The 25,685-nt window shown below is 40.1% G+C and overlaps 2 protein-coding genes and 1 long non-coding RNA gene across 4 annotated transcripts in view; 2 read left to right on the top strand and 1 right to left on the bottom strand.

Moving 5' to 3' along the window:
- GK5 (glycerol kinase 5) overlaps positions 1 to 5,787 on the top strand; it is a 30,322-nt gene extending 24,535 nt beyond the window's left edge. The window contains exons 15-16 of the mRNA XM_068955151.1: positions 1,023 to 1,156; positions 2,519 to 5,787. Of these exons, the coding sequence (XP_068811252.1) occupies positions 1,023 to 1,156; positions 2,519 to 2,655 (271 nt within the window). The 3' untranslated portion in view covers positions 2,656 to 5,787. The remainder of the gene's footprint in view (positions 1 to 1,022; positions 1,157 to 2,518) is intronic.
- On the bottom strand, positions 3,011 to 8,632 carry LOC138068229 (uncharacterized). Its single transcript, XR_011142955.1, has 3 exons — positions 8,280 to 8,632; positions 6,545 to 6,665; positions 3,011 to 3,224 (listed from the first exon to the last, which is right to left on the bottom strand). It is a non-coding gene; the product is annotated as an uncharacterized lncRNA (long non-coding RNA).
- A 436-nt stretch (positions 8,633 to 9,068) lies between these two features.
- TFDP2 (transcription factor Dp-2) overlaps positions 9,069 to 25,685 on the top strand; it is a 74,766-nt gene continuing 58,149 nt past the window's right edge. The window contains exons 1-2 of one of the 2 annotated variants that reach the window (XM_068955066.1): positions 9,069 to 9,185; positions 23,186 to 23,279. In XM_068955066.1, the coding sequence (XP_068811167.1) occupies positions 23,265 to 23,279 (15 nt within the window). In that variant the 5' untranslated portion in view covers positions 9,069 to 9,185; positions 23,186 to 23,264. The remainder of the gene's footprint in view (positions 9,186 to 23,185; positions 23,280 to 25,685) is intronic. The other variant, XM_068955065.1, reaches the window with a different exon arrangement.

Genomic DNA, 25,685 nt, shown 5'->3' with positions numbered 1-25,685 from the left:
GCATGTCACTGACATTAAGGAAGTGTCTTTGCCAGATTTAAGTTTCTGTTCCAAAGTGTAGGGGAGATAACACTTCTTAACTGTATGTACAAACAAATAAAACCCTGTAACATCTCTAATCAGGCAAATGTCTCCTGATTTCACTTTTAGAAACAGCCAAACCATATATGTAAAGATTTTCTGAGGCATACACATAGCATAGATTTTGACTGGCATATTTAAATTGGTGAAGCTTTCTAAGCAACAGAAAACTCTTCTTACACAACGCTTTCTGTACACAACCTACTGATGTCTTTACTGTACCGCATTTGGTAGAACAACAGCTACATAACTGGGTAGTATTAGAGTCCAGTGGTACAGCAAACCAATGTATGACAATTCAAAGATCACTTTTCGTTACAGCTGTTTTTCAACTGCAAGAGGGATTAGCTTGCATCACTAGGAACTATTCTTAGCGGATTAAAGATCAACATTGATAAGTTCTAGTTTTCTCAGACAAGGGTCTCGGACATGATGCAATTAAGAAGGAAGAACATAGAAAAAAAGGTAGATGAAAGCCTCATTCCCATCCTCCTGATAAAAGGAAGCAACTATGAAGGCATTTTAGCTTACTAGTCCAAAGATTTGCTAGTAATGGGAAAACCCTATCTTTCCAGATCCGAGAACACTTGGAAGGCTTTGTTTAACGTAATGATTTTGACTGTTATCGTATCCTGGCGATAACCCTATAAAAGTTCTGTTATAAACACTAACATTTTCAATCAGGATAATAAATCGTTTTAGGAGTCTGAACTCTCAAAAACTTTTGACAATGTCTTCCTTTTCCCCTCCCGTACCTCCCCTTAAAGGTGTTTTTTTTCCTTGTACTGGCCTCTAAATTTGCCCATAAAATGGAAACACATTTGTGCATGAGTGACAGGAATATACAGGTGTGAAAACCAAAAAGTTATTTTCTAAAACTTTGACAGTAAGCATTTGAACTCAACCCATTTTTTACCTTTTCTTCCCCTCTCCCGACATAGAGCTGATGGTGGTGTCAGTAATAATAGCTTTGTCATGCAGATGACTTCTGATTTGATAAATAAGAAAATAGAAAAGCCTATAATTGCAGATATGTCTAGCCTTGGAGCAGCTTTTCTAGCAGGTCTTGCATCAGGTATGTATATATTGTATACCACAGGGTTTTTTTTATTATTATTAAAAGTATATATGTAGAGAACAAAAAATCAAGATAAAGTGCATAATTTCAAATAATTATAAAATCTCACCAAAAGATTAATTTTCCTGTTTCTGAGGGAAATCAAGGTAAGTAGTGTTTACCTTTGTGTGGTGCTTTTTACCCATATACTAATATTCAGTCAACTGGAGAAACAGAGCGTGGGGTAAGAAAGCCAAATAAAGGAACTTAGGTAAATTTTTAGCATAATATCCTGATTTGCTGAGCAGTTGGTATGCTTGTTAGTTTTCCATAAATGAATAGTGACAGCGTGCTTTATGTGAAAAGTGCCTCTGTGTAGGTTTGTAAGATTAGTTTGTGTTCAGAAGGATATCCTGCCAGAGAAGGAAGAAACGAATCCTATCCTTGCTCCCTCCCTCTTCTCTGACCCCCCTGTTCAGTATCCTTTTCCATATTAGTACCGCTCAAAGCGATGCATGGTGTGGATGGACCGTGTGACAAGAAAGCTGCTGTGCTTGCATGCAGCCGTGTCATTCACTTGGAAGCTGTGTCCTGTCGTCTGTGAACTCAGTCCTCCTCCTTTATGGTGTTCAGAAATAAGCACAACGGCAGTACAAAATGAATTATTGGCAGAAAAAAAATCCAGCTTCACTGATACAGAATTGATGTATATAATTAACCAGACTTAAAACTAAAAATATCTTGCGGTTTTACCTAATGGTTTACTTAAAGCATTGCTCAATAGTTTACTTAGTATTTTGTGAATTGATACTAACTTTATTGAATTGCTTTGATATATGCATAACACAGCTTCCAAGATAAAAATCACATACTCGGGTAAGACGTATTGAACAGTTAAAACTACAAGAAAGCTGTCTAAGATGTCCACTGCAGCCCTGGATAGGCAAGAATGTATCAGTAGCATACATTAACCTGGATAGGTAACACCAGCTGTTTTCTGCCATTTATCCATTTTTTTTAAAGGCAGTAGGAAAGTAACTAGCGCTAAATCTTGGTTTCTGTGGCTCTTCTTACTTGAGAGGGACCTGTGGCTGAAAGCACGCTGTTGATGAAAGCTTCAGTGTATCAGTGCAGTTCCTTGGAAACTATCCCAGTTAAGCAGATGTGCTGTTGTCAGGATTCCAAACAAGTGGATGCTATTGGAATGGAGTTTCACAATGTAAAAAATATGCTTCCCTCTGAGAAAGTTGTTGGTTGAATAAAGAGAAACTGTCATGATTTCTTGCTGTGTTTCTGGTTTAGATCTCTTGGAGATAAATTAAAACAACTCAAAAATAACATACTTGCAGTTGAGCTTGAGAATGAACTTTCTGTTTATAGGATTATGGACTGACAAAGAACAACTAAAGAAGCTGAGACGAGTAGAAGCAGTGTTTGAGCCCCAAAAGGACTCAGAAGAATACAAAATGGCTATGGATACTTGGACACAAGCAATGCAGTACTCTCTGCGCTGGTAGAAATAGACATTTCAATGATGGAAAAATCCAGGTGTTCAAACTAATATTTATTAAACTTTGAAATTAGCAGGACAATAAAAAACGAAATTTGTGATGGCATGTATGCATAAAGTTGTACGGTATTTCAGTAACCCCCTTACTGCTAGATTACTTACCACTCCATAATGCACTCCCGTATCGTCCTTATGACAGCTGTAGTCCAGCTGCAGCATTTGTGTCCCTTCAGTGACCTCCTCTGGGTGGCCCAGCTGCTTGAATCCTATAACCATGTACTGGAGATGGGGAGGGTTTTCCTATGATGGGTTTTCTACTGAGGAACTCACCTCTCTTCTGATTTTTTTTTTTTTTTTTTTTTAGAAGTTTTGATCATCAGGGAATGTCAACGAGTACATATACTTTTCTAAGTGTTTCTAAGAAAAGTAAAATGACTGCTTGTGGGCTTTTTTTTTTTTTTTTTGTGGTAGACTGGATTGTGTATAAAGATACCTTCTCCATAGACTGCTGTAATGTTTTGGTTGACTTTATAAGGAAGCATTTGACCAAGCTGTGGGATGACGTTCTTGTGGTGCCTAGGAATAAGCACAAAGTTAAGATGAAATAAAACAAAAAACAAAAACAAAAAACTTTGTTCCAGGATTTTGTAGCTGACAGTACCTATCTAGTAGGTAGCTCAGTTTTTTAATTTTATAAAAAGAAAAAGTTACATTTTTTTGTACTGTTAATGCGAATATGTTAAAAGTAATTACAGGTAGTCTAATTTATTCTAAAAATCTGTAGTGTTAATATTTTCAAGCCCATCATCAAGTTCTACTATTATTAGCTAATAAAGGGTCAATTTTATTTTTGAAGTTATTAATTTCTTTTATTTTTTTAAATATAATTAGTGTAGTTAATTATTTATGCATTTGTTTATCACTAATCTCCAATCACTATAATTTGCTCAGGAGTATGTGCAAATCGGTTTCAAAACTGTAAAATTATTACACACTTTCATTTCAAAATGATAGCAGTTCAATCCATGGGTGATTGTGTTCCACAGACACTGGAGACAAGAAGTGCTTATATACTTAATATTATCCAAGAGAGGTGGAACTATCACCCACTTATCCTTGATGTGCTGAAACGTGGACGTTCAAATCATGTCCCGTTCGCCTGGTTTCTTTCAAAGTCACCTGCCATGAGTTGGAGTACCTACTCTAACTGCATTCTTCTTCAAACTAGACTGTGTTTATCTGTCATCCTTAGCTTAACTCACCTTTTATTTTCTTCCTTATTTTTCTGTTACTTCATCTCCTTTTGTTTTTCTTTTTCTCCAAAAATAAGGAAAGGTTTGCTAATTCTAGAGTTCTTTCAGTCTGTACTATGTTCTGGCACTTTTTTATTTTTTGTTTTTGTTTTTTTTCCTCCTGGTATCTTTCAAATTGATTGGGACCATGGGTCAGTGTGGCAACCCATAATGCAGTGTGCACTCTCAAGAGCATATACATAAGCTGCCTTTACCTCCTTGAAGAGGCTTGCACTTTTGCCAAGCGTGGAGTCTGCGTATACACAGGGCCTGGTTATGGAAGGAAAGTAAGTTCTGCTCACAAGTAATTTTTTCCTCAAGATAATAGCTAAAGCATCATTAAACTGAGCGTTGCTGTGAGCTCCATGTTGCTGGCCCAGCCTTATAACTCTTCTGAGACTTGGTAGGGAGCCCTCCCCACTAAGCAAATCTTCAGTGAGTCAACCTGACTGTTCCTGTGGTTATGAGCTGAGATATCCAGAGCAGCTGTAGTAATGTGCTACTTAATGTACAGCAGATCTGGATCAAGTTCTGGCTAAAGCTCATCTTTCTTGAGATCTTCTCTCCTGAACATACTTAAATGAGAATCCTGACCTGAAGTCCGGAAAGGGGTCTCTTTGATCTGTAGTCATGCAGCAGACTGGTACCTATAGAAATTTCAAACTTTGCTTTTTGGACCATGAAAATGTGGTCATCCAGACTCCAAGGCTTATTAGCCTGTTGATAAGGGCCCCTCTGCTCCTCGTTCTGGTGTAAGGAAAGAACACGTGGAACACTCGTCTGCTTCTACCCCATGTCCAGCTTGTGATTTGCTTTGTCATCTCAGCCTCACTGCCAAGGAAAATACTCATTATTGGCAAGTAGGTTTTATTAAGCCAAACTGACCAGGGTTTGAGTCTGGCATTTTGAGCAGAAGCTTGCGGCCTCAATTTGCTGGTATTCTATGCTGTTATGACTGAAGGAGCTTAGTTTCATCAAGTCTACCTATCATCCGCTTAACGAAGGATCCTTGACTTTTTATCTTCGTTTCATAATTGTGTTTTTGCTGGGCTTGATTAGGGTTCCCCTGCCCTGCTCACAGCCGAAGATCTAATGGCTGATTAGATCTAAGATCTGAACAATTCTGAGTTACTGCCAGAGGAGCCAAGTGAACAACTCGCCACGAGCCTTGCTACTGGACCTTTTCACTGTGCTGGTGTTCGCCTTTGCCGTAGCACAGCTAGCAAGAGGGAAGACACTCAAGCCCTTAAACAGTTTTCTTTGTCTAGGTAGTGTTCTGGAGGACCTGTTCAGAATAATTCTTTACAGCTGTGACTGTTTAAATCTGAACCAAGACATTTAACCTGTTTTTCCTTTCACTAGCCTCAGATCTCTAAGGCAGAAACTTCACTGCAAAGTAAAGATGCAGAAGGACCCTGTTATGTTCACCCGCCAAACCTTTCAAATGATCTCTAAAGTTATTGTTTCCACTGTGGAGAGGTTGAAAGCACTGAGTACACCTCTGAAACAGATAACGGGGTGCTGTTAAGTCTGCCAAGATGGAGCTGCCTTTAGAGATAAGAGCATCTACCGTAGCTTGCGATGTGTAGCTACCCAAAGATTGAACAGACTAATAGACAGTACGTCTTGAAGAACTTTAATTACTGAAGAGTAAACGTCTTTTCTGTATCTGTTACAAGAAAAAATTGATTTTACCCTTTCAGGAAGTTTTTAGTATACTGATACTTTAATACCCTTTAATTGCTAATGAATGTGAAATAGGCTTTAAGCAATTAGATGTACTTTTACTGACCCTTTGCTGTCTCAATTTTTGTTAGTATTACTACATTAAAAGGCATTGAGACCATTGTGTAGGCTCATTAATATCAACTTTTATTTAAAATATGAGAGCTGTTACTTGTCCCTTTTAACTTAATTTTAGATTCTGCCTTGGAGGGTGGTTTTCATCAGTTTGGAAAGTGTATGCAGTTCTACATTTGCTAGCAGCCGAGTTTGATAGTGAAGATAATAATGCAAAAATGGTAAACATTACTAATTTGTACTGTAATATTTTAAGAGGTGCATCATATTTTGTCTGTCAATGTTCTGCTTGGGACTGGGTGGTAACGCACTTAAATTAGGCATGCGAAGATTGGGAATTCAATGGAGAGATGTGCTAATGATCTCTGGGCATTCTGCCTTCACAGGTTCACATGGTGTTGATGGATATAGATAAAATTGCCAAATTGGGGTGAAATTATCATGTGAGATTACGTGACATGAAAAATCTCTCAAATATCTGCAACTATTGGTTAATTATTGCATGTCAATAGGGCAGATGAAATAATCTTCTGATGGTATAAAATCATTTTGCGTTGAGTAGGTGTGGTGTAAGTTTTCTCATATAATTAAGAAAAGAATCAAATCAGCTAGTTTTAAAATCTCACTGGAAATAACTTTTCCAAGATTTTTTGAGTACTGTTTTCTTTTAGGCGGTGTTTTCTCCTACAACAGTTAATTTTATGCAAAACAAATGCGGTTGCTCTTAGGTGTTTTTGACAAGAGCATTTATACATGTTCTTTTCTCAAAAGAAAGTTTAAAGAATAAAAAGAAAAGAAAAATACCAAATTGCTTTTTCAGTCTGCTAGGCTCCTTTTGGTGTGGTCTGTGTAGCAAGATCCTTCAGCTAGTTCCACTGTATCCGAGATCAGAGAGCAGCCCAGTGGCTCACCATTTGACAGCAGCCTGTGAAAAAAGGTAAGAACTGTTTCTTGCCTGGAATATAGATTTTCTTGCTATTCCTGGTCCAAGCCAAAAATGAAGGACAAAGTCATCATTCTGTCTTCAAACTGTAGCACCCACCAACATGTCAGTCCTGCAGATTGTCACGAGTGTGGTAGTGCTCTGACTCAGCTGTGCAGCGTTTGAGTGAGCCTGAAGTTTTTATAGTGAGTTATAGCAAGTTCAGCAGGAGAAAAGTATGTGCATTTTTTGTTCGGACTGGCGTTCGTATAGGTCATTACAGCAAGAATTCGGGGCTAGCGAGAATGCGATGAAACTAGTGAAAATTGAAAGGTGATGCGTTGTGAAAGGGAGGGAAAACTCTGAACGGGATACGATGAGCTAGAGGGAGCAAGGCGGTATTTGGAGGCTGGGAGACCACTGACCGCTTCTGGGGGCAGATATCAGCACCTCCTGCCTCGCAGGCTTTGCTCTTAGAAAATCCATCCTTTGTTCAGTCTGTGCTGTCTCCCCAGCTGTCTTTTTTTAATATAAGAAACCAAATCCAGGATGTTTTGCAATGTGGTCCTCATTTTGGAATAAAGTTTGGAATTTAAGTTCTAATACATTATATACCACTATTTATTGTTACAGAAGTAACTGCGCTTACACTGTCTTTCAAACTGATCTTTGTTCCAGCAGCTTTGAACATGCACGTTATGTATACAGCCCTCTCATTCTGGACAGGTCACTGTTGAAAGCCTGTGCAAACTACAGCAGCGTGCTTTATTCTATTTCTCTCCTCCATAATAGTTCAAAGGTGTATTTTTCATATTCGTAATCAGTTACAGTATCCAACTTCATTTTATAGTTGTTTCTTGTAGCAGAACAGGAAACTAAAAAGAGCTTAACTGTCTTTACTGGGGCTGCGTTTCAAGTTCAGGTATTTGTTCAGCACAGGTAACTTACTGAACAGTGCGGTAAACCAGCTAACCTGGTTTACTTCTGTTTTGCTTCCTTTCTTTTCTAAGGCTGTGCCTGCCTTCTGCGCCTCTGTCAGGGCCTGTCTGAGTTGCCTTGCTGTTAACTGTTGTGATTAGAACTATTACAAGGGTCTTTGAGAGAAGACGCAATAGTTGGCATTTTTGTTTAGTGCTTTCATGAGGGTGTCTTGCATAAAACTACAAATATTGATAAAGATCTTGTTGCATATGACAGAAGTAGTTTATAGAGGATGAAGGGAAACTGAAAACACGTCGTCAGCAAAATATTGGACGCGCGCTCAGTCTTCTGTTGTGAATTGTCCCAGTGAAGTACACACACAGTTCTTGCTTGCCTGTTCCAATTATTTCCTTACTCTTTAGTTTAGGAACCCTAATTTACAAGCTGAACACCATTTGTTTGTTTGTTTTTAGGGGGATAGGATCAAACATATCTATCTTTTAGTATTGTCTGTAAAGGGAGAAAAACATGGATTTAGCAAATTTTCTGTTCTGTATGGCTTAGATATTTCTAAAACATGGAAATAATAGTGTTTCGGCACACAAATACTCCCTTCCCCCTCCCCCCCGGAGTAGCACTAGAGTGACTTTGTGTTATAGAATTAAAAAAAAAGAAAAACGAAGAGTTACTGCATACCTGGGACGCATGTCTAGCGCTCTGCTGGAGCTCTCGTTTCTTTCAGAAATGTCACGTCGTGGTTTTGAACGGAACTAGTCTAGGGTTGCTCCCCCCCCCCTTTTTTTTTAAAACTCCCAAGACACTTGTCTATTCTTTTTGTCTCTTTAGGAATACTTAATCCCGCTTTGTTGAAAGTAACTTTTGATGACGAGAGGGCAGCGGCAGGGTCCCGCAGGTACCGCTGGGCAGCGGGACGGCGGGGCCGGGGCGGGGGTCGCGCTCGGCCCGGGCGGCCTTTGTTTCACAGCGGGCAGGCCAGTGCCGCCCGTCCCGCCGCCCGCGCAGCGGCCGTCACCGCGCCGCCGGGCCCCGCCGCCCGCTCTGCCCCTACCGGGCTGCCCGGGGCGGGGCGGGGCGGGGCGGGGCGGGGTGGGGCGAGGGGGCGCGGCCCTGCCGCCGCCGCCGCCGCCGCGGGGCCGTCAGGGGACACGGCGGCCCCGGGCCTCGGCCCTCGGCCGGCTCCGCCCTTCCGCCCCGCCCCCTGCACCGCCGCGCCGGGGATTGGCGGGCGGCGTGTGTACACACAAGGGGCCGAGCCAATAGCGCGCGGCGGGCGCCCGAGCTCACGCGGTGCGGCGGCCAATGGGAGCGCCCGGCTGCCAGACGCCGCCAAGCTTGTGCGGGGGAGAAGGACCCGGGCAGAGCACGGCGCGGCGGCGAGCGGGGCCGGGCGCGGGGGGAGGTGGCGGCGGCGGCGGCCGAGCTGCAGTCGACGCCACCCGCCGGGGCTGGCGCACCGGCCCGGGCGGGCTCCCGTCTGCGGGGCCTCCTCGCTGGCGGCGGGTGCGCGGCGCCGGCCCGGCCGAGAGGCGTCTTCTCCGCGCGGGGCCGGGCGGAGCGGCTGGCTCCCCGCCTCGCCGTCTGGTAAGGGACCGTCGCTGTCTCGTCGCCGCGGCGCCGATGCCTAGGCCGGGCCTGCGCCGCCGCCGCGCTCCTCCTTCCTTTCCCCCCCCCCTCCCGCGGGGGCGCAGCGGCGGCGCCTCCCCCGCCCCCCCCCCCCGGCGCCCCGCGGCGTTTAACGGCTGCGCCCGCGCCCCCCCCCCCCCGCGCGGCGGCTGGCGGCTCGGGCGCGCGGGGGAGGCGGCGGCGGCGCCTGCCGCGCCCGGCGGGGAGTCGAGCCGGTGCCTGGCACCTGCGGGCGGCGGCGGGTGACAGCCGCCCTGCGCGCCGCGGGAGCGGGCGGAGCGCTACGCTGCGGGCCGGGCCGGACTGGGCTGGGCCGCCGCGGCGGGGGCGGGGGGCGCTGCCTCGGCGGCGGGGGCCCCCCCCCCACCCCCCGGTAGCCGGAGCTCAGCCAGCGGCTCGTGGCCCGGCGAGCCCTGCGTTCAGCCTCGCGTGGTTGCGCTGACTGCCGGATTCTCTCGGGGGAGGGTTGGTGGTTTGAAAAACAATAACAGCGTGAACTAAATAGACGCCTCTTCCCGTGCCCTCTGAGTTGCAGGCCTCCTCTGACTTTTCAGCCGAAACGGGTTTAAAGATGGAGAGGAGTCCGAATGTAAACGCAGCCTTTCGGGTTTAGGAATACAGATCGTAAAGGCATGGCACAACAATAGCAGGAAAGCATAGAATAAGTAAACTTCCTTGAGATGTGGAAGAAAAAAAACACATCTGGGAACTTGCTTCCCCATGGAGCAGAGAGATAGTGCTGAACTATGTGTGAGAGCTCGGACGGTTTCTTCATATGCTGCCTTCTTCTGTAGAAAGGACTCTGGTTTTCATTTTCTCTGTCGTTTTTTATGATAGTTAAGCTGATATAATTTAACAGATGTGCTGTATAATAATGAAAAATGATTATATGCAATTATTTTAATGAAACTGCGTTAATACTTTTAACAGTTGATGAGTCTTTTTCAGTGCTATCCCTTACATAGTTTAGCGTTGCTGATAGAAAAAAGTCAACAAACTATATGTTATGTGATGTTATTTTAATTACTTGCCACTTGATGTAATCTTTGATTAAAAAACAACTGTATGCTGCTATGAACTGATGCTACTAAAAGAGAAATGAATGAATTATTTTCCAGCGCTCTGCCCTCCCCAGGTTAAATCTGAATCATTTGATTAGGATATATTTTGTTTTCTACAGAAAACATCATTTTATGCATGGACAACGTCTCATAAAGGAAGATCAGTGTTGTAATACATATGCAGAACTCTATTTAGCAGCTTAGGTTTGTGCCAGTGTCATGTATGCGCAAAACCATTGTGCATAGTCAAGTCCTGAATTTCAGTAGCTTCTGTTCAAAATAGCATCTAGTATGCTAAATATAGCGCTTTGAAAGAGCATGGAGAAGTTCATGCTATAGAAAAGCCTTGACAAGAGAAGTAGTCACAAAAGAAAAAAAGTACAGATATCTCTTCTTTGAAAACTTTTTTGTTGTGAAGAGAGTCAAGTGCTTCTACTAGAGGTAAGAATAATAGAGCGAATAATTTAGTGTTATACTGAGGAAAAAATGGAAAATGACTAAATATTAGCAAGATTATCTCATATGGGTTGAATTTAAGAGCAATCTTATTTTACTGTCAAATTCATTGGGCTTTCTTTTAACCACTTCCTGTTTGCACAGAAATCACTGTTTTTGCACAGAGGAGAAAAAAGAAACTATTTAACTATTAGTTTGCTGATGTAGTTAGCTTTATAGAAAACATGCATCACTGATAGGCGTGCTCTTCATTGCCGCAAAAAGTTCTGATTGTTGTTCTCGCTCTACAAAATGATAAGGTATAGTTTTCAATACGTCTTGAGCCCAGCTGCCTGGTATAGAAGGGGTAGGCCAAACAACTTAGTTGGGCAAAAGGCATAGTGCTGTTTTGCAAGAGATCTGATGCTACATGAGAAGTCTTTGCTTCTGCTTTTGTGTACGTTGGACTCTATTGTAGGGGCCTCTTGTGCATCTGGACGCACTTGCTGGACAGTTGTGCGCCGCTTCAAAATGAAGAAAAGGCCTTGCCTTTCAGCATCTTTCTGTGGGTTTGGCTAAAAGTGCTGTTACAGGACTAGCCAAAAAAAGGAACCAAATTTCCAACTTTCCATCCCCTTCTAGAGTGTATATCGTTAACTGATTTAAGGGAGCAGACCACTTCATTGTACCTAGAAGAGTTTGGTGCAATTCTCTAAAAGCAAAGGGCAATTAGTGACCTGATATGGTTAGGGAAGGGAAGCTGAGGCCCATGCTGCGTAAATACTAATATTTACGCCCGTGGGTCCTAATTTGAATCAGAATGGGTTCTTTAGTTATAGCTAATCTAATTCAGTTCTTGGAGTTGATTTCCTTGATATGCTACCTTAAAATAGCATTCTTAGCCCTGTCTTTATTCTGCTATGTTTTCTTAAATTGCCTTTTCTGCATGCTTTTTTGGTATAACGATTAAGGATTTCTCACCCACCTTTCTGACTATATTCATAGAACGTGACTACTACTAGTGAAACAATAGTGAATTTTAAAATAGAGTGAGTTGATTATCCTTTTTCTGATCTAGTGCAAGAAAATAAACTTATGGAGTTTCCGGGTGCAAAGCCAATCTGAATCAATCAGACAAGTTTATCATAAAATTTAAGATATTCAGTGGAAAACAATCCTTAGTGGAATAATAGTACATATATTAAATCAAAGTTCATATATAAGATGCCTATTGAGGGATCTCAAGAACTAGGTGTATGCTAGGTAGTACTGTAAAAAGGTGGAGGTGCAGTGGGGAGTGGCAGTGTTATAACTGAACTTCCTATTTTGATTCTTTGTATACATCTTCTTGACATCCATTATTAAAATGAAATTCACGGGTTTTTTTCCCCCCTGTTACTTGATTTGTAGACTATAACTCTCCTGCAAGAAGGTAAGGTAATAGTAAGTGATCTTCCACTTACAGTTTTATTAATGGAACTTTTTGCTACTTTATCTGATTTTTCCCTGTGAAATGATGACTTCCAATAAAAGCCTTTACAGATTGTTTGAGGTTTTTTATATGCTTTGCAGTATTAATTGCATAAAAATCAGTCTAAGCAAATGAAACTGTATACTTGCAAGTATCAAATGACTTTTGGAGGGGATAGCAGAGTTTTTATCAAACTTTAGAAAGTGCAGCTTTCTGGAATAACATATTTCTAGTGAAACTATCACAGTAATTAAATGAAAAGTGCTGATAATGGAAAATAATTTCTCTTGGATCTGGCTATTCATTTGATACTGTTGAAGAAACTCTTGGCCTTATAGAACACAGTTTGTGAATGTGGTGCCCGGCTTAATCTCTGTTTTTGGAATCGTCTTGGAGTTGGGAACTCTTTGAGACCTCTGAATTATTTGCCTTTCATAGTAGACAACTGTTTATGAAATAGCATCTTAGCGTATATGAGTGACCAAAAGCTAGGATGCCAGCCACACAGGACCACCTGTTAAGAGTGATTGAACTGTCAGTCTAAATCTATTGGTAAATGCTCCATGTAGATATGCTATTGCTAAAGAGAAATCAACAGGCTACTGAAGCCACTTTTGAGAATTTTTTTCTTTATTGAAACCTGTAGAAATTTTTAGAGCATTTTAAAGCTTTGCAGCATTGACTTGGTGGTAAACTAATGCTTTAGCTAACTCTCATTTAGTATCGACTGTCACAGCAGAAACTCAGTGAAAAGTTTAGTGTTGGTATGTGTTAATATGCTTGGTTGTGAACTGCAGCAGTTCAGGTGCTGGCTTAATTTCACCCTTCCTGACTTGGTGGTAACATTTACTAGAGAGGTAGAGGACAACCTGATATTGACAACTCCTTAAATCTTTTCAGCATGAATTGCAGAGCGCCTTTAGAGGTATCTCTGAATTGTCATGGAACTGTGATCTTCCTGGTGTACAGGCCTTAGGATATCTGATAGATGTAAACTGCTAGGCTTTTTCACAGAACTCCTAAACGTACCTTTGTTAGTATAGCTTCTAGAAATAATCCATTTTATAAAGCTGACGATGCTTTTCTTTTAGCGTGTTCTGCATTATTTCAGTCTATTCGGCATGCCCTGAGCATCAGACTTTCCACAAATATTGGTAAGAAGAAGCAGTGATGGTAGTTGACGTTATGCTCCTCTTGTTCCTGCCTAGCTGATTCTTTACCAACAGTGAATGGAGTATTTGTGCCCCTAACGTGAAGTTTTTGTTATATTCTGTAGAGTGAGGTCCGTTTATGACTGTAATTCTGGTCTTGCAACTTGTTTTTTTTCCCCCCCCCCCCCCCCCCCTTATGGAAGTTAAGGCTTGCTCTTCTGTTCAGAAAGTCAGGTTTCTCCTGTTTCATCAAGTTCCTGTTGTTGGCAGGTTTGTTTGGGTGGGAAGAGCAAATGATTCAGTTCTTTCTTATAACCTCTTTAGTTCTTTTGTCCAGACAATTCGCTTATTAGCCTCCATCAGGTGCCTGTATCTTCTGGCAGTGTCTCTGGGAAGGTTGCTTTGATAGGAACTCATAATCCATTTTCACAGGATCACAGAAAGGCTAAGGTTGGAAGGGACCTCCGGTCCAACCCCCCTGCTGAAGCAGGGTCCTCTAGAGCAGATTGCATAGGATCACATCCAGTCGGGTTTTGACTATCTCCAGTGAAGGAGACTCCACAGTCTCTCTGGGCAACCTGTTCCAGTGCTCAGTCACCCTCCCAGGAAAGAAGTTTTTCCTCAAATTTAGATGGAACTCCCTGTATTTCAGTTTTTGCCCATTGCCTCTTGTCCTGTCACTGGGCACCACGGAGAAGAGTCTAGCCCCATCCTCTTGACGCCCTCCCGTTAGATATTTGCATACCTTGATGAGATCCCCTCTCAGTCTTCTCTTCTCTTCCCTTCATATGGGTTAGTAAGTGTATTCTGCATAAATAAGTGACTATTTTCATTTGCTGCTGTTCTGTTATCAGGGATTTCGCCCCAAGATGTAAGTGAAAAAACAAGGAAAACTAAGCCATATGTTCAAAATGAAATTGGCAGGTTGCTACAGGTATGCATTTTCTTTTGCAACTATCAGTGAAGCTGATAGATGAATTCTTCGACTTGCTAATAGCTATTACAGTGCATAGATATTTTCAGGAATTAAGGCCTTAAATGAAAGCAAACGTATGAGTATTTGCCACCGGTGTCAGATTAATGCTTTGAGTGCTAATACATTAACTTTCTAAAGAACGATAATGGTCATCCAAGTATTAAATCTTTCCCACGTGAGCAATAGTTGTAATTACAAGAATAACTTTAATTGACCTATAATAGAAATTATGATGGTCCCAATAATTATGTATGAGATTAGGAGTTATAATCAAAAAGGGAATTAGGTGCCAGAGTGAAATCAAAAACCTTTTGTGTGCATGGGCTCTCCATGTATTGTGTATGGAAAGAGTTAGGCAGCTTTTCCCTTAATTATGAACTTGAGCAGAAGTGTGTTTCTGTTTTCCCCATAGACATACAGTCCAATACTGTATTTATATGACTTATTATAATTGTGAATACATTTTAACATTTTTTTTAAATCAAGGACTCTTCATATATACAATTGAGACGCTTAATTTGAAGCTATGCATTGCTTCTGTGTAGCAGAGCAGGCTTCTGTAATCTGAAAGAAAGCAAGTAGTCTTTCTACTTCCTCCTTTATAAGGAATTGAGAAGGCTGAGCTCTGAAGACAAAGCATCCCAGAACTTCCTCATAGTTTTTGAAGCGTGTACACACTCCAGTGAACTCTTCCGGAGAATGGAGTAGTCCGCATAGAAACAAACCATATCCAACCTTTTGTCACATTTCAATTCTTGAGTAACTTTTCAGGAGATCATAAATGCTTTTTCAGGGACTGAATCATGATGTGGTTTCACAAAACAGGCTGAACTGATCAAACAGCTTGCTAAATCTGAAGGGTTCGTTCTGGACTGCGCTCAGGCTTAGGTGTTGATTGGACAATCAGTGAGTTGCAGCAGGCAGAAAATGACTTTCTTCTTCCCCCTTTTTGCCCCCCTCCCCCCCCCCCCAGTTGCTCTTCCTACGGTATGAGGAGCTAAATTGGCTCACTCAAGAAGGGGCAAGTGAAAATGTCAGTTGGTTAGAGCATGCGGCATGGGGAAGGAATGGGAAAGTACTGAAGCAGGGAAAAGTGGAAGATCCTTTCTAGCAGTGATTACGGTGACAGGATCTTAGATCGGTGCAACTTGTTTTGTGGAACTGCACCCTTTAGGTAAATTTGCGTGCTGTAATCAGTATTTGAGAGTGTAGGTTTCACTAGCAAATGCCCTTTTTTCCTGTTCTGCTGTTGTACTGAATTATGACTAAAGAACTATGAAATTCTTTGTAGCTTTTACCGTTTAGTGAATGCTATAATAATCTGCAGTTCACAGAAGAGCAGAATTAATAATAGCTTTAAGCTAGAACAAAGTTTCTAGCAAATTATAAGCAAAATATAGGAAAAAGTCATTGCAAATCTCCATCAACTCCTTTATCCTTATAAAACTTAGTATTCTTTAATTAAATGCAAATGTAGAATTATCTTCAGTTCATTGAATGTTCAGATCCTTCCAGCTACAGGGTATAGAAATAAGCATATCTCAGCAAGATAATTTGACCTTTTCATGTATCTGTCAATGTAGTGATAATTCTGGAAATTCTAAAATCTCAAAAGTTATTACAAGGTCAAATTAACATCACAGTGTTCTGCGATGTGTCATTCAGTATATGAACAGTGTTTCGTACAGTGTATGAAACAAGAAGCTTGTTTGAGGTGTCAATAGCCAAAAAAAAAAAAAAAAAAAAGCTCTTTTCAGCTGAGCCTCTTAATTGAAAGAGGTGCTAATGTATTGTTGGCAATAGGCAAAGACTGTCTTACCAAGTTGCTTTAGTTATTCATGTAGAATACTAAATTATTTTCAAATGTCAACCCATTGCTAAAACGAAACGTCTTAAGACAAAAATATATTTGTGGAAGCATGGCATGTTCTTAACTGTTTCTGGGGTAGTGACTTTGAAAGTACAGGGGCTATTTCTTATATAGCAAAAGTTCCTGAAGTTCTTCAGTTGTGCAAAATCTTTTTTATGAGCTACTCAGTTTGTATGTTGTCTTGCTTCTGGGAATATTTTTTTCTGTGTGAAGTTCACTGTAGTCAGCTACTACTATTGACTTGGACGAAATATTTTCTGCACTCATTCTGGAAAGTGCAGAGCCCATCCCTTTGTGCTTCTTTTTCTTAATACAATGTTACCCTCTTAATCACCGCTGTGGTCATGATCTGTGTAGGGTTGCAACTCAAACAGCTAAAATGATCTATAACTACCTGACTGAATGTTGTGCTGCCTCCTTGCCCCTCTTTGCGCTGAGCTAGGAGACCTCCCAAATGTTGTGCCCTGTATAGTAAGTAGTTAGGTGTGGAAAAATACCTGGGCTAGAAGCCTAGCTAGAGAACTAAAGATGAGCTTATAGAATACATTGTCTACTTAAAAGAACTGCAGCTAAATTTATATTGATTTCAAATGTATCTCTACACCTGGGTGCTGACAGGAGTAGCAACTCTAAAACTCGTGAAGAAACTTTAGTATCATCTTACTTTTTTAAGTGTTGCATGAATGTATCTGATGTCAAGCTCCAGGTACTTCACCTTAAATGACAGTAAGCTGTTTTGGGGAACTGAAGCAGCCTTAAGCTCAGGTTCAAGCACTCAGAAATGATTCTGTGTGTTTAATTTAGTCTCCTCCTTACTTGAGCGATAAGGGACATTCCTTACTTCATTGATTTTAAAATAAGGCATAAATGCTGCCCTATTCCTAGGTTTATAAGTTAGGCTTACTACTTGCTTGACTTTGGGCACGTTTAAGAGATTGAGTGAAGGAATATCTAGTTATAGATGGATGGGTTTTGGGCCTAAGGCAGGCATGGCATCAAGCTACTCAGCACTGTCGGGACTGAACAAGCAGCAGAACTCTAGGCACAGTGATGACTTCAACGTGTGATGGTTAAATCTGTGAAGACTTTGGGCACCTTCAGCTGGGTAGATGCTGAATGCGAGTTTGATTACAGTTTTGGATTTTACTCTCAGATTGTATTTTCGTGTCACTTATATATCCACTCAGACCTATTTTCATTCCTAGTCACCATGCTGTTCAAGATACTCAGTAGCTTCTATCGTCACTGCTGTTGCCAGTAGTGAGCAGTAATGTAGTAAGATGTGCAGCAGTGAGAAAAAGTAATAGTATGTGCAGTAGTGAGAATAAATGTACTGATTAGTGGAAGTAATGGAAATGCAGTGTTTGGGACCAAGTCTGAGAGTACTGGAATGGATCTCATTCGTTTGTTGACTCAATATATGTTGCATGAAGTTCTTAAAAGTACAGTTTCCCTGACATCCTCAGCAAACCAGACTAAGTGGTGGTGGTTCATTATTTAACGTAAGTGATATACTTTATTCTAATTACACTTGCATGCAGGCTTCATATATTTTTTCAGATGCTTCGTACTGTGTAGACTTGAGTCATTATTAGTCTTGCTGTCAAGAGGGGTCCGTTTGTTCTGACAATACACTGCAGTTTTGCTCAGACACAGGAACTTAGGAGAAACTGGTCAGTCTTAGGTATTTATTTGTATTTATTTGGTTTCCTTCCTTCTGATTTCTCTTAAGGATTCAGGTGGTTCCTCAGAATTACAAGATGAGTTCTTCACTTTCAGACTGGATTCAGGTAGTTTTATCTTCCTTTTGCATCACGGTTTAAAACAGTCATTGTCATTTCATTTTTGTGAAATGTAATAGTCAAACTTCTGTACGTATGGCTTGGTAGGTTGCAGTCTATGAGTTATATGAAAATTATTAAACCTCAAGCACTTCAGAATCAGCTGGTCCTGAATAGTTACTTTATCACTACTGCATACGTATTTGGTTTTATTAATAGCCATGCTTTGTAGAAACATGATGAAGCGTTATTTGTACTTTGTTCAAGTGTCTTCCAACCTTCGGAGCTCTTTATAGGGTGAAGCTTTTTAAACTAACTATTCTTCTCAAGTATTTAATTCTGTTTAAAAACTCCTGGCGTGATCTAGCAGTCAAGTTACTTGGATTTGCTTTGTTCAGTCTCTAATCACTTTGTCTGTTATCTACTAGGAGTTTTTTGAATGTGTATGGTTGCACACGGTAAAATCTGGGGGGGGGGGAAGGGGAATATTGTAATACCTGCAAGACCTTCATTATGCAGATCACGGTGGGAGTTCTTCAACTGTTTCCTGAGTCCTACTTTCTTTTAATATTATTTTCAAAATAAAAATTACTGTGTGGTAGCTGAAGGTGATGACTTATTTCTGACTCTATGTATGACTAATTGAATACATCCATTAGTTGGCTTTTTGAAGTTCTTTGTTAAGTAATAAGCTAGATGTTATATGGGAGTTCCTGTCTCTTCCTTTGTAAGGCAAGTTTATTCCCTGTGTATATATAAATAAAAGATAAAACTGGGTCTGTCTAAGTCATCTGCAGAGGGCCCAAGAAAAAAAAAAGCTGACAAATCACTGAAGTCTTCTTACGAAGATGTAAAATCTTTATTTTAAATTACATAAACTTGATAACAAAATTGTATTTGTTTCTTGGAGTACTAAGAAATTAATCTGACTAATACGTGCAGATATTTTCACTAAAATTGGTCCTTTTTTTTTTTTTTAAATCTCAATTGCCTATAAAAAGAGTTGGATATTGAATTTTTTTTAGGAACAACATGGGGGCATGCTTCCTGGGAGCAGGTGGAATTCTGATAAATACTTGGTAGTATGAAATTTTACTGGTCTGAAAAGTGAAACACAATGAGGCAACATATGTGTAACAGGTGGTCTAATCCATGTAGACCCTGTGCATAAATTAGTGGTTAAAAACTGAGCTTATACTGATTAATCAAGAAATCTTTTTGTTACTCCCCTGTCTTTTGAAATCAGCCTTGTAGTACCCTAGCTTGAAAGCTAGTACTAGTGTAGAGAGGAGCAGGTAGAATGCAGACTATTTTTCAGTGCAGAGGCTGTCATCATATAGGTTCATTTTTGAAGAACGGATGACACTTTTCTCTTTTCTTAGCTGAACTAGTTATTTGGAATAATCTTCACTTTGTAGTAATCACGAGAGCTTAACTTTCTTGATTAAGTACATGCAAAAATCATACTTGGATGTTAATAAAAATCGGTCTGGTATGCTAGAATCTCTCCACAGCATTTCTGTGTTCCATTAAGACATTTCATCTTAATGTTCAGGTAACTGTACAATAGTTGTCATAATTTATGGATGTTTAAGAACAAATACTGACTTAAATTGCACCTTCTGTTGTGAGATGGAGGTGGCCTGTTGATCTAGAGGAGAATCTTTGTGCGGTGATTGTCTTTGTGAATGTGTGATACCTAAAGTACTGGTAAGAATTTGGGAGAGGAGAGTTAAAGAAAACTGAGAAAAGTTAGCTAAAGCTAACTTAGTAATTGACAAGGACAGAAAACAGACTGTTCTGGTATGAGGCTTTATTTTTGTCTACTCTTAGATTTTAGCCAATATGTGCTTCTTAAAGGAATAATTTAAAACTAAGACTTTGGACCATAGCAAATAAACCTACAAAGGAATGTTATTATTATTTTTTTTTTTTTGCAGATAATGGTTTTTTGTTTTGTGTTATGTCCAGTACCTGGATTCTTATTCCGTATTACTAAAACTTCAGAATAGATCTGACTGTTAGCTTGTAGAGAAGAATAGGTATAGATATCTATTCTTGTACTGTTTTGTTGTAACTGGAGCTAGATAATCTAGACGTTTTTAAATTTAATGCCTAAGCTGGCTTTTAATGTTACTGGCATGAGTGATTAGGCAACATATGTGCTAGAGGAAACTGCAACTCAAAGTCTGCAGTGTTCAGTTAGCACAGTTCAGTTAGCTCACTGTACTGTAGGCTATTTGACCAAAAGGCAAAAATCATGGGAGTGGATTATAAACCAAGGCTTGGATCATGAAGGGGTTATGTTAAGTTCAAGTAAAGCCATCGTTATGTGCCTTGGGTTCTAAACCTGTCTTTATGCAGCTTCATTTCAGTAGAAACCAGTTAAAAACATAAAGATAGAGTTTTACGTTTCTCTATCTGTATGGCGCAAGCTGTCAAATAGCAATTGGGAATGAAGGGAATCTCCATTTTGAGACCATCTGTGTTGGTTCTTTTGTCTGAACCTGACGAGGTCAAGGCAGATGGTGGGGTCACAAAGTCTGGCTTCTCGAGCTTGACAAAATGTGTTCATAAAGCTGGAAGAATACCAACTGTTTATGCCGGCTGAAGAGCATTGTGGCAAAAGACTGTAATAGTTCATGGACAATACCTTCTGGATCACTAAGCCTGATGGCAAATGACTTGTCAGAGATGAAACTTTTGCATGAGTTTGCATATCTGTAAACAAGTTAAAACTGCTCAGCAAATGTATTCCTAATTACGTTTTATTTGAGTAAATTACTTATAAAGTCTCTTAAAGCAAGACAGTGAAAGCACACTACATCATATACTTTGGCCAGAGCGCTAGCTAGATGATGTGTTTGGAGAGTTTGTGTGGAAGAAGGCGGAAAGAAGGAAGTGCCCACAGATCCTGGTTTTCAGACGCAGTGCAGGGATGCAGTATTTGCTGCTTTCCGTAACAACTGTAGTTTTATGGCATTTCTGTGGCTCTTCTGCAGGTTTCAGGATTGCTGCACAGATCAAGTAGTCCCTTTCCCCAACAGTGTGAATAGATGTCTTTCTGTAGTGTCCTGTCTGAAGTCAGGGCAGATCCCTTGTTTCATAGTCTATAAGAAAGTATTACAGCTCTCTAGCATAGCAGTTCTGTTTATGTTAGTGACCTTTCTCCATCACCTTCCTGCTCAAAACTTGGCTAATAGAAACTTGCAATGTAAAGGATACTGAATCAGCCCTTTACACTTTCACTGTCCCCTTTTTTTCCTGCTTAAAGTGCAAGTCTTTGTTATTTTAAACTTTTTTTGTGTGAACAACAAACATACAACGGCAGTAGTGCTTGATTGGGTAAGTCTCCTTGTGCTGTTTGCTGACAACTGTAATAATTGCTGCTAGGACTGTTGATTAAACCTCAATTTTGAGATGCAAATTAACGTTAATGTTGCAGTGGTTCTGAACTGTTTGTCATGGATAACAGTTGTTCCCCTTTGTCACTTTTCTTTGTTCCAGGCCTTTTTGCTTGTTTCATCCTTTTCACGTCTTTTCCATCATTATCGTTATTTATATCCCTTACTTACAAAAAAACTTGTATTGTCTAGCTTCTAGCATATATATGCTTGTGTAAAATTGTTGGAGTAGTTTGTTTTTCAAGGTTTGCTAGTAGGTCAAGCCCGCAACTTTTCTTATCTCTTAACTTTATATGTATGTGCTATTCTTTTTAAGGTATTATTTGTAGTTCAGAAAAATTTGAGACCGTACGTTAACCGGAAAGAAATGGATCCTTTCTGAGTTTCAGCTTATCGCAGGGAAAGGAACACATCTAAAACTTAGAAGCTTTCACTGGAGAGTGTCTTAGCAGAGAGAAGTGTGTAGTGTGTGTAGTGTTAACATGCTGGAGTAGCTGCCTAATCATAGCAGCAATAAAATTTGGGTGCTAGGGAGGACAAAAGTATAATTCATTCAACAGGTAGTGGATCACATCTTTAAGTTGAGTACAGTTTTTTTCCACTGTAATAACAATGGAGTTGATAGGATCTCTGAATAAGCAGAGAAATCTATATGAAAGTCCTCAGATTTAGTCCCCAGTCTTGCATTGTCCAAACCCAAGAATGCAGTGATGATAGGGTTTCTCATGGATACGCGCACTGCTAGGAACAATTTTGGGTGCTTTCCTAAAAGGGAGAAGTGAAGACACTTGCCGTACTCAAAGCTGACATAGATTAAGATACAGGGGAAATAGTGTTAACTTGCACCATGCCTTTGCAGCTGGTGGTTTCTGCTGTTAATGATCATGACCCACAGCTGGTAGCTAGCATACTGCTTCTAAAAGATTTTGCTGAGCTGATTCCACGCTTGAAAGTGTGAACATCCCTCCCTCTCTTGTACATCCAGTTGCAATTCAGATGTCTTTTGTAGTACATTTATTAGCAAGTAGTCCTTTCAAAGTACTGAAAGTTTTTGTCAAGTTAAGTTTATCTTTAAAATAGTTTGTGTTGCCAGCATTGATTTGTAACTTGTTTTCATTTTGTCTGTTGTTATAAATCTTTCTGTAAGACTCCTTTTGATAAAAAATAGCAAGGAAGTAATTGTAAGAATTCTTCAGTATAGCAAAATGTTTGTCTTTCCATAGGACTTCTAATATTATAATTCTGATTATAATATTAAGCCTATAACATATGGTTAATTAAAAAGCCTGAAAATATGAAAAAAGTGAAGGAGACCTCGAATGTTTTTGCTTGGAGATTTCCTAAAAATAAGAAATGTTTGCTGTGTATATACATTTTTGTAGTATTTCCTACATCTTGCAGAGATTTTTCAGTGTCTGCAGAGATGGAGTTAGGAGCTTTCTCCGCTGTGCGAGGTTAAAGAAGCGATGGGAAGAATTAATTCACTTCCAGTTTTTAGGGTCAGTCTGCACTAGATATAAACAATTGCATGGATTTAATTATAACTTTAAAAATGATATGACATAATATAGTTGGGCCTTTATATAACATGCTTTACATCTCTGACTATTCCAAGCCATGTATAAGATACTGATCCTTGCAGAACCTTACTATTCTGGTGATTTTATCAAAACAAACAAACAAAAATACCCCAACCCACCCCAAATTACAGAAGAGAGCATCTAGTACCCCCTGGAGGTGCAGGGTTTCTGACAGACAGCTAACTAAAACTGTATTTTAACTAAGATGTTTTAATTGACTTTCTTACAGGATGTTCATTTTAAAGATTCTTTGAAGATGAAAAGAGATATCTTATGGTTTTACGGAATATAAAGCAATACTATCTGACATGACGGCAAAAAATGTAAGTTTATAATTAAACAACGTGTATTACTTCTTTATGTTGGCATGCGGCCAGTTACTTCTGGCTTTCAGAATTTGAAGGGCTTTGTGTTTTGGTTTCTTGTATGGGTAGGATTTTTGTATACTGCATACACTCTGTCATCTCCTGAAGTATTTTGATATATTTAAACTAGCTAGAGGTTCTTTAAGAATATGGGATTTACTCAGCTGTAGGTCAAGTTGACAGTTAAGGCAATGCTTTATGGTGGTGTTTCCTCTAACACTTGCTCCCAACCTATCAGAGAGCTTCTTATTTTGCTGAAGCAGCTCAGCTTTGCACCAAAGTAAATCCTTCTAGTGAGTCTGAGTCTCAAAGCTCTAGGAAGAGCAGAAAGATAACGTATTTCTTTACTAATGTCTGTGCACTCTTGATTTCTAGAATATCGAGGGCCTTCCTGTGTTGTTCTGTTGCCACATAAGGCTAGACTGTATTGTGGAGTCCAGAGGCTGTATCTTTGCTCCCGCTATCCACAGTTCTGGAGAAACTTATGAGATAGAAAACATCTTGACCTTAATTTTCTGCCTGAGTAGCTGTGCTTCTTGATGTACGCAATTTGTGTAGAGAACAGTTTTGATTAAGCTTGACGGTCAGTGAGTGGAGTATTACTTTGAGCACTGAGCAATTTATCCATTGGCTGTCTTGGATAGGTTATCCTGTCAAATTGTATCTGGAGGGGTTTAGGAACCGACATCAACATGATTAAAGAAGCAGGAACCTCAGAATGAAAGTACATCCTTAACCCTAGGATGACTCTCTGTTCAGTCATTCAGTAACTGCAAAAGTTTCTGTACATATTTGACTGGAGTGATGGCAGGGGCATAGTTTGGTTAAATTAGCTCTCCAGGCTTCGAAATTGTTATTGTTAGTTTAATAATGTCATTTGCTCCAGGTGAGGCTTTCGGTTTTCTTATGTTTGGCTGTTTGATTCAAGCTGACCACATCAGAAAATAATTTTCTATATATATGCATCTCCCATTAACTTTCTTATTTTATACTCCATATTCAACTGTAGCATAAATAGGTAGTTCTACTGATGTATGTGGAATAGCTGCACAAATCTAAACCATTTGTTGCTTTGACTTCTTATTAAATGCAGTCAAAAGATAAATACCAAAGCCAGTAAAATCCGTGGAGTGTTGCGTGATAGATTCATAGAATCACATCGGTTGGAAGGGATCTCAGGAGGTCATCTACTCCAGTGCCCTGCTCAAAGTGCTTTGGCAGTTGAATTTAGAACCAAATTGCTTGGGGCTTTGTCCAGGGCTGCTTTGGGTTTTGAAAACTTCTGAGGACACAGATTCCACGTCCTTTCTGGACTGCCTATTCCCATGCTGAATATTGAAATATGTTTGTGTTGCTGTTTACTCTAACTCAAGGCTATAGTTATTTTATGAAAAAATATTTTATTGGTATGCATGCTTTGAAATTTTGTGCAGCAAATTATACAAACATAGTTATTTAGCTAATGCTTATGGATGTATTTAAAAGTTTTTTTTCCCTGTTACTGTAGTGCAGATGAAAGTAGAAGTCAGTTTTCATGTTTGTCAACTATGGGATTTAAAGGATTTACCCCTCCCCCCCCCCAAAAAAAAAAAAGTAAAAGCAGGAATGGTCATACACTTTCTTTCCTAATCTGCAGCACTTATTCAGGATTTCCCAGCCTTAGTCAGAACTACACATGTAGGCCAATTGTATCAGCCCTACTGTTTCCTAGTGCTCTAAGAAGGCCAGGAAATACTTTTGATTTTCCAGAGTTGCAGGATTTAGCATATATCTATGGTTTCTGCAGACTGAAACCAAAATCTCTTTCAAATGTGAGGTTTGTCTGTTAACGCTATTTGGAATCTTTTGCTGACCTGCAGAGTGAGATGAGGGGAAGCAATTTTTCGGTGGAGTTTCTTTGCAGAAATATCTCCATCTCTTTTTCTTTCTCTTGAAGCATCAAGGAAAGAGAACTCTAAAGTACTGGATTTCGGAGCTTCTGGGAAACTCTTAAAAGAGGTATATATATCATGAAATAAATACCCATCAAGTTGCTGTCAGCTCTTTGTTTTAAAATGACTACCCCTCAATTGGGAGACAGTAGTTTAGGGATTACAGGGAGTTTAGTATGTTGCAGGAGCAAAGGGCAGTAAGTTTAGTCCAAAATGTCTTCGTGATCTTGCATATAGCAGCGTATGTGTTCAGCTGCCTTGTCTCTCAGGGGCCTCGTGCTTCAAACACGTGGCAAAACGTTTCCATGGACTAGATACATCTATATGTTGAATGAACAAGTTCCTCATCGCTGATTTTCCTTGCTAACCTTTATTCAAGTACATGATGGGAGAATTATCAAGGCTAGACTCGCTGCTCACTTTCTGTAAATGC

Source organism: Struthio camelus, chromosome 9 (genome assembly GCF_040807025.1).
Source record: "Struthio camelus isolate bStrCam1 chromosome 9, bStrCam1.hap1, whole genome shotgun sequence".
Classification (NCBI taxonomy): Eukaryota; Metazoa; Chordata; class Aves; order Struthioniformes; family Struthionidae; genus Struthio; species Struthio camelus.
This window is presented reverse-complemented; position numbering and strand designations above follow the sequence as displayed.